The following is a 22,274-nucleotide window of genomic DNA, read 5'->3' as shown; positions in this document are numbered from 1 at the left end:
TCATAGATGGCGGTAGTCCTGTAACCTGCTTATAATGTTTAGTTAGAAATCTTGTCTTTAATCAAATTTTGCAAGTTAAATTTGACCCACTACTTTTCAGTTTCGGTGAGGTGGAGCTGAAAATGAGTATACTTAAATACGTAATTTCTGTAACAATACAATTTAACTAATTATCCAGCGTTATCTGATTATTTTAGACGGGAAGAACTTCGTGACAAGACAATTAGGCCCAATTGCCTACAGAAAGAAAATTACAAATAAATATTTATGCGTGTGTGGCGCTATTAGTAACAAAAATACTTAGGTACCTATGCAAAAAATACCCAGACTAGGTATTGATTATTTTTGTATAAATAAATAAACAAAAAATAGGCCAAGTGCGTGTCGGAACACAATTTATATACTTAAATGAATGCAGAGTTCCATAGTTTCATACAATATCAAGCAAAAGACTTGTTGGACCTTATAACTTCGCGGCAGTTCAAAGATGATAAGTACATGTAATCAGTTTTGTTTTTATAATGCTTATTAATGAACTGATCGTTCTAAAAAATATCGAAACAATGGTAGTAAGTAATTAAATATCTATTTTTTTTAACTTTGGATTCTTATCGTATCCTTTTAGACAGAAACATCAGAAGAAGAAGAAAATGGTACGCATTTTGCACATTTGTATAAAGTAAAAGGTCTAATAAAATTTTCGGTATAAAGATCTTTATTTCTCAAAAGAATAACAATAATTCATTTATTTGAGAAAAAAAAACAAGTATTTACAAAAATAGTTTCGTGAGCAAAACACTTCTTAAACTTAATGATCATTTTGGGTCCTTATTAATACTTACTTGCGCACTAAAAATGGTGCGTGACGACGGTGCGTACGCGCATCTATTTGCGCGCACTGATTCACGGCGCCTCGCGCGTATTTATACGCGGAGTGATGCCGATTACACATGCGATTAGTAATATTCAATTTATTATAATAATTAGGTATAAGAACAGAAAAAAATATTGGGTGGAGTCCCTTCGCGCGAAAGAAGTGAAACATCGAAATGTGTTGTTTTTCAAAATTCGAGTTGGTAGCACTGAGCGTTAAACGTTTAACGCTAACAGTTGGAAGTCGCACAAGAAGTTTCACTTCAAAAATCGCCTGGGTATAAGTTTTTAAGTGTAATTCACCTATAACTAAATAAAAATAAAATTTCTACGTGTCCAGGCTGATTTATAAGGCAACATAATCTAACACAATTATAGCCAAAACGGAAATATACCCCCTGGACTCTTTTTACGTTGCTAAAAATTAATAAAATTGAAATAGGTATCTAAATCTCAATAGGTATAAAAGAAGACACTGACTGACTGACTGACATAGCACAGCCGAAACCGGTGATCCTAAAGATCTCAAATTTGGCACATTGGTTCCTTATAAGGTGTAGAGGAGCACTAAGAAAGGGTTTTTCATAATTCACCTCCTGAGGGGGTGAAATGGGGGTCCAAAGTTTGTATGGGAAAACAAGATTATATACGCGGCGAAGCCGCGGGAAAAGCTAGTAAGTTATAAGATTGCTTCACCGACGGTTATCAGGCTTTCATTTAAGGTGGCTCGCCTAGGTTACCCGAAGCTCAGGCTGCGTTAGATGGCGTTAATCTGCAAATTACCGGTCTTATTTTTTTTTGTGGAGTCGTACAGGCATTTATATACTTTCAATTATGCTTTGCGAACATTTAATATTAAAATTGACGTATTACAACATACATTCAACTTCTCATTGTAACGTTAATCCCCTTAATGTACTAAATTTACTATTTTACACTATTTTTAAGTACCACTCACACATACAAACAGTGTTTTTGTATTCCTTCTAGTCGATAATTTCACGCGGCGACAGCTTGTTTAAATAGCCTTGCGGTAAATACGTGTTATCGCATGATTTGCATGGAAGTACTGGGTTCGAATCCAGGACTTTTTTTTTAATACTACGTCGGTGGCAAACAAGCATACGGTCCGCCTGATGGAAAGCGGTCACCGTAACCTATGGACGCCTGCAACTCAAAGAGTGTCGCATGCGCGTTGCCGCCCCATTAGAAACTTGTACACTCCCCTTTGCTGTGTGTGCACAGCAAAAAGGAGTGTACAAGTTCAAAGGAGGGTTTGGGTTGCCGACGACTCAAAGGACAATAGACGGAACAAATTAGTTCCGTAACTTCCGTAAGTCCTCCGGTCGTCAGCACCCTGCACCCTCGTTGAGCTCTGGCAGCCTTACTCACCGGCAGGAACACAACACTATGAGACACTATTTTTTGTTTTATTATTATACATAAATGTATATGTACTCGTACAGTAGTTACTGAGCGTTTTCCACAAAAAAGATTAAAAACCTATTCTCTTACATGGTAATAATTTTTGGGTTCGTCGAACTCAGAATTTCTAACATAATTATCATAATCTGATATTTTAAAAAATTCCAAAAAGTATAGATACATTTTAGTTTCTAAAGTACGATTAGAATGATTTTTTTTTCTAATTGTTTATTTTCGATGGAGCAAGGGTATTCAAATCGCTTTTGAAATCTTAAATTAGTAAATGAAAATGCAATAGTTAACTGAGTATCGTAGTGCTTGCTTTAAAAACTCAAGTGGACTTTTTTTATCTAAGGAGTAATTTCGAGAATACGAGTATATTATATTTAGCGAGGGTATTAAAAGTTATGTTTTATATCTCAACTTAACCTTTCGTATGCGTCTGTCAAAAAATTGTCATTAATATATTAGTCATAATAACTACATGTTAAAGTTGAAACAATATGGAGCAGATCTGCTCCTAAGCATACGAGAGGTTAATAAATAGAAAATCAAAATGACAATAAAAAAATCAATATGTTCTCTAAGATAAAATTGATACCTTTGGCTCTCCATTCTTGCTCGGTCAATAAAAAATACGAAATTTATATCCAAAAAAAAATACAAAAAGTTTATAGAATCCCGGGATTCGAACGCAGTTTCACGGTGTGACAGGCGACTGTTCACCAACGACGCCATTACATAACACGCTGTTACCGACGAAATTAGGCTATACGTATATAATTATTTAAATATAAATAAATGTCAAATCCATACTAAAATTACAAATAAGAAAGGGTGTGTGTCTGTTTGTTTGTCCGTCTTTCACGGCAAAACCGGAGCGACGAATTGACATGATTATTTAAGGGGATTTAGTTGAAGGGATGGAGAGTGACATAGGCTACCTTTTGTCTCTTTCTTACACGAGCGAAGCCGCGGTCAAAACCTAGTTTATTATAAATGGGAAAAGCTGGTTACTCTATAATCTGAAGTGGAAGAATTCGTTGTTTCATCAAAGATAATGTGTGTTTGTTTGTCTGTTTGTCCGTCTTTCACGGCCCAACGGAGCGACGGATTGACATGTTTTTAAGTGGAGATAGTTGAAGGGATGGAGAGTGACATATGCTACTTTTGTCTCTTTCTAACGCAAGCGAAGCCGCGGGCAAAAGCTAGTACAGCACGGGTAGCATGGTCGCGCGATAGACGATAAAATATCAGGCCGTCCCTGTCGCACTATTAGCAAGTGCGATTATAGGGACGGCCAGATGTTTTATCATTTATCGCGCGACCATAATTGCCTGCCTGGACCAGATTATATTGATGATAATTATTATTTGTAACCATTTAGTTAATATTGTCTTCAGTTACCGCGATAGTTACTCATGAAAGTCATGAAATAAAAACTATGAAAACGGATTAAATCGTGTATAATGAATTTACAATTCATCCCGACGTTTCGAACACTACAGCATTCGTGGTCTCTGAGCTCAACGGGTGACTGAGGAAAAATTACAATGTGCAAAAGCTACCCACATACCTACATACATTCATATATATAACTATTTAGTTGTTGAAGAAAAACATTCACACAACAATAACATAGGTCAACTAGCTCAGTATAAATGTAAGGAAGTCAGCACATTACTAATACTATGCCCACACTATGACCTATGTACCTGACCTGACGTGTAATATTTTATTTTATCAACAAAGGCATAATAAAGATTGTATTGTATTTTTGTATGAAAATAAAAAATAGGAAAGAAATATAGTAAGAGTCTTTTTTAATAGAATATTTATTCTATTAAAAATATTAAAAAAAACTTAATAAATCCAAAAAAAGTTCAAATGATTAAAAAAGACTCCGGAATGGAGCTCGAGATCTCCTGCTTCATAGTCAATGCGTTTGACCGAGACGCCATTTCGATTTACACTAGCAGTGTCGAAATACACGATATGTATCTTTATTGACAAAATGCGTCATTATTTCTGAGTCTGCTTGAGTTAAGTAAAGTAAACCAATATCTTTAAATAATTACTTGTCAAGAGCCAAGTGTCACTGATGACAATGTCAACTAAAAATGCGCGAAATATGACGGCTCTGTGTCTGTACACAAAATTTGGCACGCACATTTTCGTAAAATTAATAAAAAATTCACATGGATTTGTCCATGATTTTTGTATGAAACAATGTATTTCGTTCAATACTGCGACGATGGATAATGTATAGTAGATGTATGCGCATATTTTTATTTAGTTGTAGTGTGCGGTGACTAAATAAATGGTAGATGTTTTTTGTATGGAAAGCGAGCCACCTTAAGATGGTATAGAGTGTGTACAAGTACGTGCAGTTGACATGCAGAATTCAGGTATACATTATATAACAATATTATTAGGACTATTTAGAATAATGATACCAAGACCTCTATGATTACTTGATACTTAATGTTTAATGGAAGAAAATGAGGTTCTATGAGCGTACTTTCAATGATATCGTAGACTACAATGTTGCCTATGACATCGTTAAGAGTGCGCGCACCAGTCTACATTGTATGTGTCATCATTAGACTTCGAATTCCAATTTATCTTGAATGAGCCAGTGTGGACAGCGCACGAGACGCCAGCCAGTTATTTCGAACCGGACCTACGGACATTAATCAACCAAATGCACAATTTAATCACGACTGACGAGCATAAAGCATTTGATGCCCTGCGGTGGACACCGCGGAATGTACTAAATATAATGACCTGATAGCGAGCATCGCAATGGAAATAGACAGGTGTAGGTATGCATACCTACGCAAACCAACATCATTTTTCTCTTATTTACATAATTTGCTAAAAACAAATGCAAGTAAGATGGATTACAAGACCAAGAGATGCTAAGAGCAAAAAGAAGTATTGCATAGATTTCATCGAGGGAACCGGCCCCTTCCCCTTCTCTTTGTGGGGAGTAGTCACGTGCGATTTCATGACTATTGAGCTAAATCGGATCAGTTTGACCCAAGGAACAATTTTGCCAAGCGGCATCGCCACAGGCAAAAGAGCAAAGTCGCTGGCCTTACTTATCCTACTGGTCACCAAACACAAATATTGCAAAGGGAAAATGAGCATAGCTTGAAAATTATAAGTTCCAGGTATACATATACTTCTAAAGATCTTCTTTGAGATATTGTATTGTAGCTTTTACGCTTTTTAATAAAATGTAATAAAACTGAAAATAGGGACCTAAAAATGAAAGGAAAGAGGGGAAACATTGACACCTCGGCGTGTTTCTACTTCTATTTTTTCTTATAAACCTATAAGCTATATACATATATGCCAAGTTTCATATGCTTTCTACCAACAGGGACTATACATTCATACTAATTCGCCGTTTCCGCCTCGCAGACATGTTTAGTATTTTTATAAATACGAATAACCTGTAAAAAATGTTATGCCAACCGACAAAGTGGGACATTTTGCAGGACGTAGACACATATTGGTAGTGCGGCAACGCCATTAGTGCATTTTTGTTTAATTGTCATCGGCTGCGCCTGGTTCACGCCTGTCCGTCGCCGACTGGTTCTGGCGTACGCGGCATTCAGCTAATCAACAGTAGTGTAGGGAAAAGTAAAAGTACCTGAGGTACCAAAACTAAGTAAGCTATGAAACTGTAAGATAGAAATGTAGATGACATGACATGTCGTGTTGCTTAATGGCGGAGCTCAAGGGACCCCAGAATGAGGCCTCCAGGGTACGCAGCCAAAATGCACAAACGTAAACACTTACGTTAATATCGATATCACTCTTCCGTATTTGACGCGACAGAGCCAGACTTCATTACCCCACTTGACCTAGTAACTTGACATTTAGGTACAGTTTGCCCCCCTTTCATTTTGGCCATTTTATTTTTAAACAAAGTCCTCTCTTTTGTTTCAGAATACAGTTGTAATATTTGGGAGCGCTGTTTACTTTTTCAGACAATTATTGCCATTTCCAGTGACGTTTAAGTTATCGAGTGACGTAATAAAACTCATGGTAGGTAGTTACTGTTGGAATCTTAATAAGTCCTCGTGTCCCAGCACTAACTTTTTACTCCTTGTACCATTACAAAGCTATGTGACAGGTCGTGATTTTTATTTATTGGATCTTTAAAGAGCATATTTGTAATGAATTGGCTAAATGGGTTTTATTAGAGAAAAATACTTTTACTTTAGCACTAAAGAACATCGGTGTGTCTGGGAATATATTGTGCTGTTCTTAATTAACAATTATTGAGGTGTTAATTTCCTATTCTAAAGAATATCTGCAAAGGAATTTTGATAGTTAGAAATTTAATTAGGGTAGGCGCCACAGTGTATGTACAGTTGTAAATATATAACCAGGAAGGTAATAAATAAGACTTCTGTATTGTTTTCACAATCCTGGTATTTTTTCCATAATATTTAATAAAGTCCTTGTTACACTAGGCTTGAAGCATAAGGACCCTTTTATATGGAAAAAATCCACATTTTAACGTGTGAACTAGATTAGCTACAATAGCTAACTACCCGCATTGCACCTGGCTCTACCTGGAACGATTTCTTGGTACGTGCAGTCAATGGAACTCACAATTAATGGACATCATGATGTCCTTATAAGCAATTAAATAGGAAGGTGTGATGCATCCGCATTCCCATGCGGTTAGTTAGTTAGGTCTGGCACATAAAAAAGCTAACAGCATAAAAAATACACTTTAGTTAACTATGTAAAAATCTTGTTAATTTTTGGACGATTAATATTACACTAAACTACCTCCGCAGCTGTCTGCAACGGTCGCTACAGGGAATAATTATGCTTTTCACAATGATTAAGGTTTGCGCCCAGAGAAGATAATTTTTAATCCATTGATAGCTCTGTGTAATGGCACGATTAACTTTTAAAAGCAAAAGAAATATAAAATGAAATAATAACAGATTTTGAGACACATTCTCTATAATAATATGTATTATACATACTTAGGTAAGAAAAGATAGATAGATAGTACATATGAGAAACTATCAGCAAAATTTTGAAAATTTCAATATATAATTTTCATAGATTCCACTCCTAGATAAATACTACATACCTAATACTATCAGGGTGGCTAGCCGAATGGCACAATCGCTCACGAAACGAAGCGCTAGTAGATATCTATCTCTATCGCGCTTGCGTATTGGCGCGACAGAGCCAGCGGCGTATCGCTTTCGTTTGGCGTCGGAGAAATGCCATTCGGCTACGGGGCCTGGTCTGTAATAGATAACATTAATGATTAATGAAATGCCTAATTTATGTAACTCTATTTTTGAGGATCATAAGAAAAGAAAACTGGAGAATCATTGTATGCTGTAGATGCCGTGTAAGACGTCGCTCTCTCGGAATTCTTGAGTAAATTCTGCAATAAAGTCTGCTGCTCCATCAATAATATGTTTAGATGCCTCATCTCCTGATCGATCTTTTTCAGATTAAATGTAGTCTGGTCTATTTTCTCCTGCATACCTTTAATTTCTATATTGAAGTTTTGGTCTTCAATTTCTGGTCCCTTTTTAAACTTTGACGAATATTTGTTTTTATACAAAACTTCTTGGACAGACTTTCCTGTTTTCATTTTATTTAATTGTGCTAGTTCGTAAGCGGCCATCATAATATCTGTCGGTAAACGTTTTTCTCTGTGGTTTAGAGCTTTCACACTTAATATGACCTTACCAGCTTCCGGAGATACAAGAGCAGTTCTATAAACATACTTGTGAAGACATCTTGGCAACCAGCAGCTAAACATACCCATTTCGACAAAAAGTATCAATTTAGTTTGTCGTACAAGTTTTGACAGGCCTGCAGTCTTTCTCAGGCCCTGGATATCATGAACAGCAATACCGACCAGTAAATTCATAAGAATAATTGTGACAAACATAAGAAACAGTATGAAAATTATTTGAGACGATAGTTCGAATACTAAAGGTGGATCTTCTCCTTCAGGAGCATTGAGCAAGATGTTTAAATTTAGTTCCCCGACCATCATTGCCATTGTGCTAATAAAACCCATTAACGGATTGGCAAACATTTCTTCGTTAGGAAAAACGACGCAAAAGCAAATAGTGAACCCGAGTAGTAAACAAATATATGCCAATAACAACTTTAGGAACTCCTTTAAAACTTTTTGATACATAGCGACGTAGTCGCCGAACATTGGAAGTTGACCCATCATAAGCATTAAGTTTGTCCACGCCCCTAAAACGGCATAACCCCCCACATGGTTTTGCCAGCTATAATCTTTGTGAATATTGTACAGCGAAAACACAGACAGCAGGACAAACCATTCCATCAAGTTTTCAAACGTAGTAAAATATTGCCAAAAACTCGAGTAACCAGTTATTCCCGTTAGTTTTCGTAGTATCTCGAAAGCTGTGATTGCCATCAACACCCATCTTTCGAATTGTATCGGGTTGTCTTCCAAAATTTTTCCCAAAATCGATCCTGGTTGACAAAGCTCATTTTTTACGCCATATTTTGTTGAAAACGCTCCCTTACATGTTTTACGAACAGCAGTTAGTACATAAATTGATAAAAAGGACACAAACAGAAAACAAAAGATGAGTCTTGCTAAATAAAACTTTCTGATTTTCCTCCACTTCATAAACAAGAATGCGGAACATAGAGGATGAAGCAAAATATCTTTTTGACCCTCATCAATCAAACTGTTTAAGTATGTAATCTCGCGAGGATAAGAAAACTTCAAAAGGCGACCGAAATCAAATTCCACTTGAACTTCTTCATTGCTTTCTTTTGGATAACTAAGAGTAATCCCACAGTCTAAGTTATGTCTCAGAAATACTAAAGATTTCGGTGACTTTCTTGCGATAACACTTAATGCTGTATGCCCTTTCTTTGATTTTGAAGTTACGTCTGCCCCTAAAACTATTAATGTCTCAACACAGTGTGTTAGGCCATCTTTTGCCGCTGTGTGTAGTGGTGAATATCCGTTAATGTCTTTCTTATTTATTTGTGCGCCCCAACTTGCGAGCATTTCAATGATATCACACGAGCGTTCGGAATTACTGACTGCAGCGTGCACTGGCGTACGTTGAGTGTAATCTTCTGCATTCGGGTCAGCGTTACCATCCCTGAGTAGCAATTCAACGCATTCCAAACTACCACACATAGCAGCTAGATGTAATGCAGTGAATCCTTTATAATTTTTTGTGGTAGCCTTAGCACCTTCCGATAACAATAGTTCTACACAGTCAGAGAAGCCTCTCGCAGCAGCCAGATGTAAAGCGGTACACTCTCTATCTCTTTGTTTTATCATTCCATTAATAGGAATCTTAGTTTCTTTTAATAAGAAAGCGAGACAACGTTGTGACCCTAGTTCAGCTGCCAAATGTAAAGCATTCAACCCTCCTGATGTTGTAAAACATGGATCGACACCCTTATCTATAAATAGTTCCATGCATTCGACAGCGTTGCATCTTACTGCGCAGTGAACGAGATTATCTTCACAGCCAGTTCGTTGTACGACTGCATGCAAAGAAGCGCCGTTTGCAATCAAAATTTCAGCTACTTCTAGTGAATTTCCAAATGCAGCACAATGCAGAGGGGCAAAGTATTTAGGAGCAAAGTCCGGATCGGCACCACGAGTTAGCAAGAACACAGCTGATCTTCCAGCACCGCTGAATGCAGCAAGGTGTAAAGCTGTGAGACCCATCGGTTCTGCTGAGTGAATATCCGCTCCAACATTAAAAATAGAAGGCAGCAAATCATCCCGTGACAAAAATGCAGCCCATAACAAGGTCAAATTTACTACGCCTTCCGGAGCAGAACAAATATGATCTTCTATATTATCTGCCGTGATCAACCCACATTCGATGTCATCAAAAAATCTGCTAGCACCTAGTGTAAAAGCACGTTCGCACAAACCCCGTCTGATAGTTTCTTCTGTCAACTTAGCTTCTGGATCCGGGGCTAGAATCACAAAACTTTGATGCATATTGGACATATCTTCGGCAGGTGGAGAAGGTCCGACGAATAAATACTCTTTTCCTTGTTCTCGAGAACCCTCAACCAAATCGAGGCTCCGGAGGTATCTGTAGGTAGTGTTGAAGGGGAGGTCTTCATCTCGATTTCTGGAGTTGAAACTGCTAGCCGTACGTGATCGAGATAATAGTCGGGCGGATGACGCGGTGGAGGAGGCTGGCCAAGCCATCTCGCGGTAACCGAAATTGTCCATGGCCTGTGTGCGACTGAGACAATGGCGGCCACCTTATCTCTTATCTTCGTTTGTTTTGACTTGATGCTTCTTTGACATGTGTGATTTATCACACACGGTAGGCACTTAACTATTTATGTACTTTGAGGCATTTCTGAGTAAATTACTTATCTGCGTTGTGTGTGATAAATTTATTTTGGTTTTATCTCTATCAAGAGCTAAATAAAATGAATTTAATCATTGCATCGGACGACCTTTCCAACTTGCAACAGAGTGGACCAATATACTTAAACTGGCAACGATTTTGATAGCCCCGCTTCATTCCATTGAAGTTTGACGTTTGCACGCATTTGCACCAGCGGGGCTGTCAAAATCATTGTCAACTTATTTTGGACGCAATTTTTTGTTTGTAAAAAAAGAAAAACTTATAGTACTTATCTACAAAAGGTGGACTTCATGCCAACCTTAAGGCAAAGCGGAGCAATCAAAACCAAAATCGCTCTAAATACTATGCACCGAACCCTAGCCCTGTGACAAACGTCAGGCCACGTGATGTGTCAGATCGTCAACCTTAGTGTGTGTACTCGGTGCACCAAGTCAATGTTTACCGGCACTGGCTTGACTTACGTACACTCAAACGTAATATTAGGTGTATGTACATTCAATTAGTTGTATGGAAAAACAATTTTACAAAATATTGTGTACATAAGACGTAATAACTACTGACAGCATAGGTTTAAAAATCATGAATCCATTAACTTAATAAGTCTTAGTATTTGACATCAATGCTAAATATTCTTTTCAAGTACCTACTATTCAATGAGGAGGCACACAAAGGTTATGACAGATGGCGCCACCCTATTAGTCCATACGTGAGAGCGAGAAGATGATATGTTTTCTCTCTCTCTCACATATTATTTATGAATAAATGATTGAATTGAATTGAATATGAATGACAGTGACATGCCTAAGACACTTGCACAGGCGCCGCCTGGCGGGATAAAATGTCAGTGTGCTTCCTCATTGAGGGATTAGAGAGGTAAAACCCGATAAATCGATTTTTTATTGAAATAAGAACGTTACAGATTGCACAAAGTTTAAATTTCAAAAACAAGTTTGCTCAACTTATCAGGTTTCGCCACTAACCTGTGCTGTGCAAAGTTAAAATGTGAACAAAAATTCTAGTTTAAAAGATTCTAGACTGTACTTTTCTCTTCACGAGTAGGTAAATAGTTTGCATTTCATTTGCGCCCAAGCAAGTTTGTCAATTACACGTAAACAGGACTCAGTGTTTGTCTTGTTTAATGTCAGTTGTTGTTTGTGTAAATTAATGTACCTACTTAATACTAATAAAGTTAAAAAAAGGAATAACCTGGCATCTAAATATTTGCAAGTAAATAGGCATGTACCTACTTTACAGTCATATTTAAAGTGCAAACATATGTTCTCACAAATATGGCACTATGCTCTTATTTCACAGTATTACGATGCTATGAGACGTTTTTGCGTAAGATGTGTACAGTCAGCATCAATAGCAGCGGATGAAACAACGCACCAAAAGTATCGCACTGAATAACTTTACCAAATATATGTGTATTAATAAGTATAGTTCGTGGTCAGAAACGTAAAAGATTAAATTATTATTTCTATCTAGGTAATACACAGTAGACACGTCCTCTATAATTCAAAAGGACTTTAATCTCCCAACGATTAGGTTAGGTCAGTATTTGTACAGTAGAAGTTACACTTCATACAAAATTAAAGTGGTGTACATTTTCTTGAAACAAAAACCGGCCAAGAGCGTGTCGGGCCACGCTCAGTGTAGGGTTCCGTAGTTTTCCGTATTTTTCTAAAAAACTACTAAACCTATCAAGTTCAAAACAATTTTCCTAGAAATTAAACATATGGTTCAAAAGTTAGAGGGGGGGGACGCACTTTTTTTTCCTTTAGGTGCGATTATTTCCGAAAACATTCATATTATCAAAAAACGATTTTAGTAAACCCTTATTCATTTTCAAATACCTATCCAACAATATATCACACGTTGGGGTTGGATTGAAAAAAAATATCAGCCCCCACTTTACATGTAGGGGGGGTACCCTAATAAAACATTTTTTTCCATTTTTTATTTTTGCACTTTGTTGGCGTGATTGATATACATATTGGTACCAAATTTCAGCTTTCTAGTGCTAACGGTTACTGAGATTATCCGCGGACGGACGGACGGACGGACGGACAGACAGACATGGCGAAACTATAAGGGTTCCTAGTTGACTACGGAACCCTAAAAACGGAATTTAAAATCAAAATATCGAAAGTGTGAATTACTGCAGTGTTGATTTGATATCTTAAATTGAATAAAACCATTATTATTTAATTTCATACATCAGCAGTGTGCTCTTCAAACCACCTTAAATATTTTTATAATGGAAATGCGTCAGTAGCACCATATGATAACTTTCATACGCAGATATCGAAAATGTTTTAATAACTTTAACGTAATGCATTTTATGATTGAAAAATAAATAATTTGATTTAAGCGTGTCAATATTTTTTCATTAAATTCTGTTTTAACCAGATGCATACCGAATTTCCGACGCACTATAGTACACAATACAAATAAAAGATGACGTGACCGAATTTTTTTGTATTTTTTAAATTGAAGACGAGATATTGTTAATACTGTAATACATGTAAAATATTTCGAGATATTGACATTGTCTTACTACGAAATTGCCCCGGTGCACCTTACAGTAAAGAACCGGTATTATTTATTACAAAGCTATCATTTAACGCTGATAGCAACAAAGAAGAGATAGATCGCAGGATCAACATCAGCTGGAAAAAGTTTTGGAGTTTCAAAGAGCTACTGAAGGGAAACTACAGTCTAGACATGAAAAAAACAGTAATGGACACATGCATTCTACCTTGTCTGACATATGCCTGTCAAACCTGGGTGCACACTGACAAGAACAAAAGAAAAATTAGAACATGTCAACGGGGTATGGAAAGGAGCATCTTAAATATAAAACTAAAAGACAAAGTTAATAGTAAGCACATCAGATCAAAAACAAAGCTCATAGACGCATTAGAGTTCATACTGAAACAAAAATGGAGATGGGCTGGCCACATAGCGAGAATGACTGACGACAGATGGACTAGTAAAATCACCAAATGGCCAGGACCATATGGAAAGAGAAAACCTGGAAAACCAAAAACAAGATGGTCAAAAGACATTACAGAAATAGCGGGGGAGAGTTGGCCAGTTAAGGCCAAAGACCGAGATAAATGGAAAATCATGGAGGAGGCCTATACCCGACAGGGGTCCTTGATATAAACTAGAGATATATATATATTAAATCATACATGTAAACTCTGATAAGGAAATAAAAGGCTTTATATTATTTATTACAAAGCAAGTTGTTGAGCTATAGTTATTCTAATCAAGTTATTAATTCCCGGGTCGCGATTAACGTTATAATTTATAATTGCCGTCATATATCAACTGAGTTGGACTACATTTGACTAATCTGCAATAATTGCGCCCGCGCAGCATTGCCTGCCGTTGGAACTTGAACCGCCTCTGTAGTTACTATGACAATTTAATCTCCAAAAGGTATGTACTATCTAATTTGCTTATTATGTTTTCAACAACAAAGATTGTTTAGTCCTTACATAGACAATAAAGACAAGATATAATTATTTTAATTAAGATATTAGTTCCAGGGTCACTATTAAAGTTGTAAATAATAGCCGTCATACGTCAACTGAGTTGGTCTACATTTGACTAATCTGCAATAATTACGCTCACACCGTATTGAATGCTGGAACTTGGAGCGGAGCGCACGTCGTTACAATCTTAATCTTTTCAACCTTGTGTAGATTTATATCCATTTAATTATGTATTAGGGTACCAGAGCCTCTACCGTATAGTCTTTCATTTCAGTATACTGTTACTAGCTGGCGTAAACGCCAGGGAAAATGTATCTATATGTCGCAGTAAGATAGATAAAGCCGTTATATAGTTATAACCCTAGGGATATAATTATATGTCGTAACATAGTTAAACGAAAGCGATTAATTGCTATCTTACTAGGAATATAACTATAATACGTTACTAGTTTAGTCATATAGTTATATGACTGGATTCAGTTTAGTGAAATGATTCTAGGCAGGAGTGCGGCGGTGCGGCGGAGGTATAGTTATAACCCTAGGGATATAATTATATGCCGTAACATAGCTAAACGAAAGCGATTCCTTACCATCTTACTAGGAATATAATTATAATACGTTACTAGTTTAGTTATATAATTATATCACTGGATTAAACTTAGTCTAGGGATATAATTATAATACGTCTCTAGTTAAGTAATATAGTTATATTACAGGATTAAGTTCAGTAGTATAATTGTAGCAGTGTAGTGCTACAAATTGCACTATTTGCGATAAATATCATGTTTATCTTGTCAGATTAAATTAAAACTGCCATCGCACAAATCCAAATCCGGTTCCTAAATTTTTGTCCCGGTTCTTTCGCCACCATAAAATTACCGGGATTTCCCGGGAAATCAAGAACCGAGAAATACCGGGAGCATGCCCTAACTGTTACGTTTTAACTAATATAGCTTGGATTCGTTTGTTTAGTAACCAAACCTTGTGTACTATGTTCGATACAAAATAAACTTTGTTCTAACGTCAGTGACGGTGTTGTTATTCCAAATCGTCCCGCTATACGTATTATAAAACAACACTGATTTAAACTTTTACGATTTTTACACATATTTAAAATTGCAAACGGGACTTAATACATAGTAACACGCGATTAAGTCCCGTTTGCAATTTTAAATACCGTATTATAATTATGTTCCTAGTAAGATGGTAATCGCTTTTGTTTAGCTATGTTACGGCATATAATTATATCCCTAGGGGGTTATAACGCCGCACCTCCGCCGCACCGCCGCAGGGTAGAGCTGGAGCGGCTGCCTACAATCATTTCACTAAACTGAATCCAGTCATATATCATTAAGGGTAGAGCGAGTGGAGCGGCCGCTCTAGGCGCCACATGGTAAAGGGGCGCCAAAATCGAGAATGTGGAAAAATCCATACAAAAAAATTATACATGGCGTGGGCGCGCACATATCACAAAATGGCGAGAGGAGTCGGGAATTAATCCAGCTATTGAAAATCTAGATTTATTATTCATTTGGAAAGTTGTAACCACATTGCCGACATATACCAACATTCATTGGCGCTCACGGGCGCTGTTGCTAGGGCGCCGTAAAAGGAGGATTCTAGCCCTTGTCGAACCACATTGTTGTGCGGCCCAACGACAAAGTTACGTCGTTATCCAAATGCAAAAATATGAGTCTAAAGCGGAGTTCATCCGATAGTCCAAAGCGGAGTTCCTCATAAAGCCAAAGGCGCAAAACGTCTCAGAGAGGCGCAATTTTGTGAGTCACAGGAGATGATGAGCGAACTTCAAAGGACTAAGATCCCGAAGGGCATTTAGTGGCAAAATACCGAAATGGGTGGGACGGTGACGATCGAGTTCGCAGTTAATGTCTTCTAATTCTTAGTATTATAAAAATTATAGTGATCGCGAAATATAAGGCCTAAAGGTCGGGAAAATAGGCGCCCTGTGAAGTCAAAATAACCCAAAATATGCCAAAGACCGCAGTTCTGCAGTTGATCAAAGCTTGAACGCTCGCTGCTTCCCGCTAGCGAGTTGAGAATTGCGTCAACAAGAAAAAAAATCGCGCTCGCTTCGCTCGCGCTTACTATTTATATAAGTTTTCTTTTAGTTACTTAGGGAAAATTCCGCGCTCGCTGCGCTCGCGTTTTCATTTCAAGTCTGCGACTGAGAAAGTTCAAATCTTGTCCCTTTCGTACTCCGTATGATAAAATCCATAAATTCTGTATTGCGTTAATCATCAAACTACGTCATTACTATGAAAAAAATTTCGCTTGCTATGCTCGCGGTATTTTTATCTACATCGTAAAACTTCTTTCCAAGGGCGCCGAAACTCAAACTCGCTCTACCCTGATCGAGTGCACGGGCCGGCGCTGCATATATCTATATGACTAAACTAGTAACGTATTATAGTTATATTCCTAGTAAGATAGCAATTAATCTCTTTCGTTTAACTATGTTACGACGTATAATAATATTCCTAGGGTTATAACTATATAACGGCTTTATCTATCTTACTACGACATATATATTACTGTCATATTTCACTCATACAATCATAGTACGCGTTCACCTACACAAGCTTAAACTGTGTGCTAGGAACGCGCCTCTTTCATATAAGTACGTACTTGACCACCAGTGGATAATTAATTTCACAGTTCGACAATAGTACATTACTACAGAGGCCGGGACAAAGGGGGTTGCCGGCCGAAGACATATAGACGACGGATAGGTCTGAGGCGGGCAACCCCATTTCCCGCCGAGGTATGTATAGTGCTTATATCTCAAACATGGTATGAAATAAACAAAGTCTACTGAAAATAGTAACTTTGGATGGCTGTATCTCCTAAACGGTGCGTCGTAGCGCAAAAATAATCGAATTTTCGTTCCCCTTTGATACCCCGTATACGCTTATAAAAAAACAAAAAGTTAAAAAAAAATTCAAATAAAAACGAAAAAATATTTTTTTTGTATGAAAACGCACCCAAAATCAAATATTGTCTAGGGCCCGTACCAGTTGCAGTCGGCACGTCTATAAAGCCCCTTATAGTTTTTTTTTTAATTGGCTAAATACCTGGATGTTATGTCACAATTATCTGTGTTTGGAAATTAAAAAAGAGGATTTTGCCGGCCTTGGCCTGCAAGGTTTGTATGAAATTCCATTATCTATCAATCGTCCTAGCCGCACCTGCAACGTCATACTTCGCTGCCAATTATAAGGCACATAACATCAATATTTCATACCATGTTTGAGAAAAAGAATTTAACTCGAATTATGTCGTGCTTATAAACTTAATTACTGTCTGCTTATAATTGACTTTAGATACCCTATCGCCGTTGTTTTCACTTGCTTATTATTTATTATTATTTTTGTTGATATTTTCTACCTGCCTCTTATTGACTCTAACAAAAGCTATTGAAGGTTAATTAGTCATTCACAATAAAAATACACAATTACAATACATATGTCGTGTGTTTCCCGCACTAGTGCGCAAAGTGTCGAAACTTTCAAGGAACATGTGTACTGAAAAACGACGTATAAAACACATGCTAAGAGAAACTATTTCCCTCTTTTCCGGACTTGTGTCGTAAGGTCAGTGTGGGGAAGACCGTCTACCCGGAAAGACCGTCTATTGACTATAACTTTTGTGTTTATATATCAACGCCTCTCACACCTTCGGAGGTATAGCAGTTTTTCATCCTTAATCCATTGGTCTTCAATACATATCCCTAGGACGAACACTAGTTAACAATAAACTTGATTCGCGTTTCGAACTCGAACATCGAGTTCAACATGGTTTCGCAAAAAATTAAAATAAAATAGAAGCAGTCGGAATATTTGTATATCATATATGTAACGTAGTTATTTAATAACCGTTATTTCTGACTACTATTATTCTACTCAAAACGCGCTCAATTTCTAGTTTTATGTTCTGAAATATGTAACTTAGAAATTGTGCCTAGTCAGAAAGTCCGGCATAAAAGAGAAAGGCAAGACCGGCATATGATAAACAAGGAGTTTGCCAACCTTTTTTAGGCTTTATTGGAAATAAGTCGAGTGTAAACAATATCAATATATAGGTACGTTTTTGGCTTATGATAGTTGTACCGTTTTTGAATATAACTTCGAAATACAGTTTTGATAATGATTCGTATGGTGTTACTAAAATCATTCGAAAGTACTAAGTAAAAATAAAATATATGTGACGTGGTTGTGAAGAATGATAAGAGGTGAACAGAAGTAAGCCTACACTGCATTATTCATCATCATATTTAAGTTGGTAGAATTATCGTAAGCTCTACCCGTTTTTTTATTATTTTTGTTTAAGTATATGTAGATTGTGCAACATGCGGCGACAAATATTTCAAAAGAAAGTAGGGTTTCAAGTTGGTCATTATTTTTAAAATCAGTATTACCCAACAGGGACCGTATGGGTACCCTTTAAAACGGTTTTGACACTTTTGACCGACTAATTTACGGCTACCTGACCGTAATTGACATTGCTGTCTGTCACTTTGACAAAAAGTCGTCATGGGTGTCGTCAAATATGTTTTCAGGGGTGGTAGCTCAGGTAGGTGGTAACTCTGGTAGTAACTATAGAAAAACCAAGCATTTCTAAGAAATGTTACCAAACCAATTCACGTATCTTAATATCCGTAAATAGGATATTAAGATACTTTTCTTAATGAAAGTTTCAAAAACAGATAAGTAGTTGGATTTATATGAGCCTATTGTATCGCAGGTGTTCGTTGGAAAAACAGTATTATGCAATATCTGGACCTGAAAAGAAAAGGTTATGAACCCCATCTACAGGAATTATGCCGGTCTTGCCTTATAAATAGAAAAATGCTTATATGTTCAAAATTTCAACGTTATTTTATTAATTATCTAGCACATTCTGCCCTGTTATTACGTAAAATAACAATGATCATGATTTTGGAACCTAGTCTCATATGAAATTACGCGATAACAAGCACTAGACGGTCTTTCTGTACTCATCGCGCGGGGACGGTCAACCCGCCGAGCCTTATAAAATGTGATTTTTATCACTTAAAAGTACCTTATTTCACCAAAATATTATAAAAACTTTGTAAAATATAATATTTGCTATCTCATAGGACCATGCGCATTACGCCAGACTACATTAATTATAGAGTTTTAACCACTCAAACTTTATTTCAAATAAACTATGCCGGTCTTGCCCGCACTGACCTTACTATATACTTTATTCCTTTATAGTATTTTATGCTTTTTATAAACATTTATTTCATTTTTGGTTGATCTCTCTACAGGTAAGGAATATTTCAGGCAAATCACAAAGGAACTTCTAAATCCGTTACGGATGTTTACTTGCCGCTATTTGTGGCGCATTCCTTCGGTCCATGACCTGCTGTTTAGATGATCCCATCAACTCCGCTGGAAGCTTGTAAGGTGAGAACTGTGCAATGTTAATGTTTTGAAAGGTGTTTTTTAGAAACGAAAACGTCACTGTGCCCCAAACCCTAAAACAAATAGCTAATAATATTTTTTATCGAAGTCTAGTCAACTAAGTACGCTGCTTATCCGAAGCAACAGATTTGCTTGTATCATCATACAAATCATTTGTCAAGGCATTCTTATGGCAAGCGACAAAGTGGGACTTTTTGATGGGAAAGGGCACATATGACCACATGATTTCCACCTGCTATAGACAGAAAAGGTTTTATGGACATATAATTTTTACCTCTATGTCCGTTTAGTTACGGCTCATTGTGAATAACTTACAAACCACAATGTGCGTGTTCTATCGCATATTTAAAGGATTTATACTGAGCCGAATAATGAAATACCTGAATAAAATAAGTAAGGTACAGCGGGACTAATCTCGACTGGGAGGCAATTGAACCTGGTCCTAATGTCATGAATTCTATGACGTCACTACACGGCCTGCAGCGTTTCGGTGGCCAAAATTAAAAAAAATACTCACAGTTTTGAATTAAAGATACGTCGTCGTACACATTTAATACCCAAAATCATTAAATATTGGTTTCTTATGTCAAATATTACAGAAGACAATCATTTATTGCGTTAAATTAGATATGAGTCTAATAGCCTATTACATTAAAATAAATATATTTGAAACACATAGGTATTAAAAGAGGAAACACACGTATCAAATCGGTTTACCAAAGCTTTTTCGGCTCTGGTGGATGAAGTAATCCTCTGACAAACTTTGAGCCTTCAGTCAACAAATATTCCGTTGCGTTTTGTTTTGTGACAGTGTCAAAAAAAAGTATATCTGCCAATGCCATTATTTCTTCTTTAGCTCGCTTTGAAAAATTGTAAGCCATGGCTTCAAAAACATATTGTACTAAGTCATATAATGTCGTGTCTATGTTATTCATAATATTGTTTGCCCAATCTGCGATTGATGAAGTCCATTTCTCCATATGAGTACCATATACATCTTTGCCATCTATTCCAAAGGCAGTATCCACAATGTCTAAAATTATAAATGCCGATTTCGCCTTGTCTTGTATTTTTTTATCATTGGTGTGATTAATTTTGTACCGTCGAATTATAATAGAATGTAAAAATGCTATAATGCGTCTCATTTCTTGTACTTCTGTTGAAGACATATCATGGAATTTCGTTTCCAAAAAAGCAACTATATTTTCCCGTAATACGCTTTCAAAAAAGTTCCGCTTTGTAAGTAATAATTTTGAAACTCTTATAATACAATATTGAAATTGCTCATCGTCCAGGTTCACAACTTTCTCCAGTAATCTAAACAGGTATTCTGAGAATGTAGGATTTGGTCTACAAATTTTATAACTCGCACACATGAAGTTCACTTCCTGCCGTTTATCATTATCACTAAATATGCGAAGCGTATCAGATAGTATTTCTACTTCATCTTCTGTCGTGCCTTGAGCTAAAGCCAACAATCTCTTCAAGAGTTTTTTGTGAGTTTTCATTCTAATCATACAAGCAACGTTAATCATATCTAAAATCATATATTCTTTATCTACCTCGAAAACAGGTTTTTCCCTGCCAAGGTCTGAAAAGTATTTCTTCAACATTATAATATAATCGGCGTTTGTCTTTTTTACTATAGGAATAAAATCGGATTTTAAAAAGTTAAGACTGTTTTGCGCATGATCTGCAATAGCTTGAATACTATCAATGCCTTTCTGCTGTGATCGCTCTTCATATTTATTTATTTGTGCAAATATTGAATAACCTCCAGTTGTTATCTCTGGTAAATGTTCTCTTAACAGCTCATGTAAAGCATTGTCTTTAATTATCTCCATTATAGGACCATCGCCATCCGATTGACTTCTAAAGTATCCTAATTCCAGTTCATCATCAAGGCCTTGTTTTATTAATTCAATAAAACTGGGGTCCATCTGTACATCCGCTTCTACTTCGACCTGTTTAGATGCAAAAAGCTCTCCAGCTGTAATCACACAAATTCATTTAAATATCATATACTCGTAAATATATAAATTGCAATTTATTAACAAGTTAAAAATAAAATAAATATTGGTTGATTTTAAAATGTAAAAGGTAATATAAAATGTACGTCTTACCGTATGACATTAATAAAATAATAAATTGAAGCCACATTATTTTACCTACTTAGTCTCTTTTCGCATTCAAATGTTTAATGATTGTTTACAGTGGACAAAAATATTGCTAATGATAAAAGTATTAATAACCATAAAATTTCACACTTCATTAACAGAGAGTGTAATCTACCTATTACAGTATCCTTATCGTGTAGTTAAATATAATGGGATATTTAGGTACAATATTGAAACACACATCTCTTATAGTTTTTGAGATAGGTTGATTTAACTGTAATTTTGGCAGGTGTATAAATTGAAAAATATTTGCTGCTACACACACCACTTGGCCGGTTTTTTTAAATCGTATCCACCCATAAAATATCGAAGTACATAGTTATATGAAAGACATTTTGCAGAATAACTATTACACCATAACATTTTATAAAGTTAAGTTTAAAAAAAAATAAGTTGTTTTCGACATATTTAGCAATA

At 36.4% G+C, this 22,274-nt stretch overlaps 2 protein-coding genes across 2 annotated transcripts; both read right to left on the bottom strand.

Moving 5' to 3' along the window:
* Window positions 1-6,764: 6,764 nt before the first annotated feature.
* On the bottom strand, window positions 6,765-10,561 carry LOC125227849 (transient receptor potential channel pyrexia-like). Its single transcript, XM_048132228.1, has 2 exons — window positions 7,583-10,561; window positions 6,765-7,436 (listed from the first exon to the last, which is right to left on the bottom strand). Exon 1 carries the CDS (start codon window positions 10,559-10,561, stop codon window positions 7,637-7,639), a length of 2,925 nt encoding a protein of 974 aa, XP_047988185.1. The 3' UTR covers window positions 6,765-7,436; window positions 7,583-7,636.
* A 9,644-nt stretch (window positions 10,562-20,205) lies between these two features.
* Window positions 20,206-21,945, bottom strand: LOC125227912. The gene is made up of 2 exons (XM_048132318.1): window positions 21,804-21,945; window positions 20,206-21,670 (listed from the first exon to the last, which is right to left on the bottom strand). Exons 1-2 carry the CDS (start codon window positions 21,838-21,840, stop codon window positions 20,394-20,396), a joined length of 1,314 nt encoding a protein of 437 aa, XP_047988275.1. The 5' UTR covers window positions 21,841-21,945; the 3' UTR covers window positions 20,206-20,393.
* Between the last annotated feature and the right edge of the window lie 329 nt (window positions 21,946-22,274).

This window comes from Leguminivora glycinivorella, chromosome 1, assembly GCF_023078275.1.
Source record: "Leguminivora glycinivorella isolate SPB_JAAS2020 chromosome 1, LegGlyc_1.1, whole genome shotgun sequence".
NCBI classification, from domain to species: domain Eukaryota; kingdom Metazoa; phylum Arthropoda; class Insecta; order Lepidoptera; family Tortricidae; genus Leguminivora; species Leguminivora glycinivorella.
Note: the sequence above shows the minus strand (reverse complement) of the source record. Positions and strands in the feature narration are given on the sequence as shown.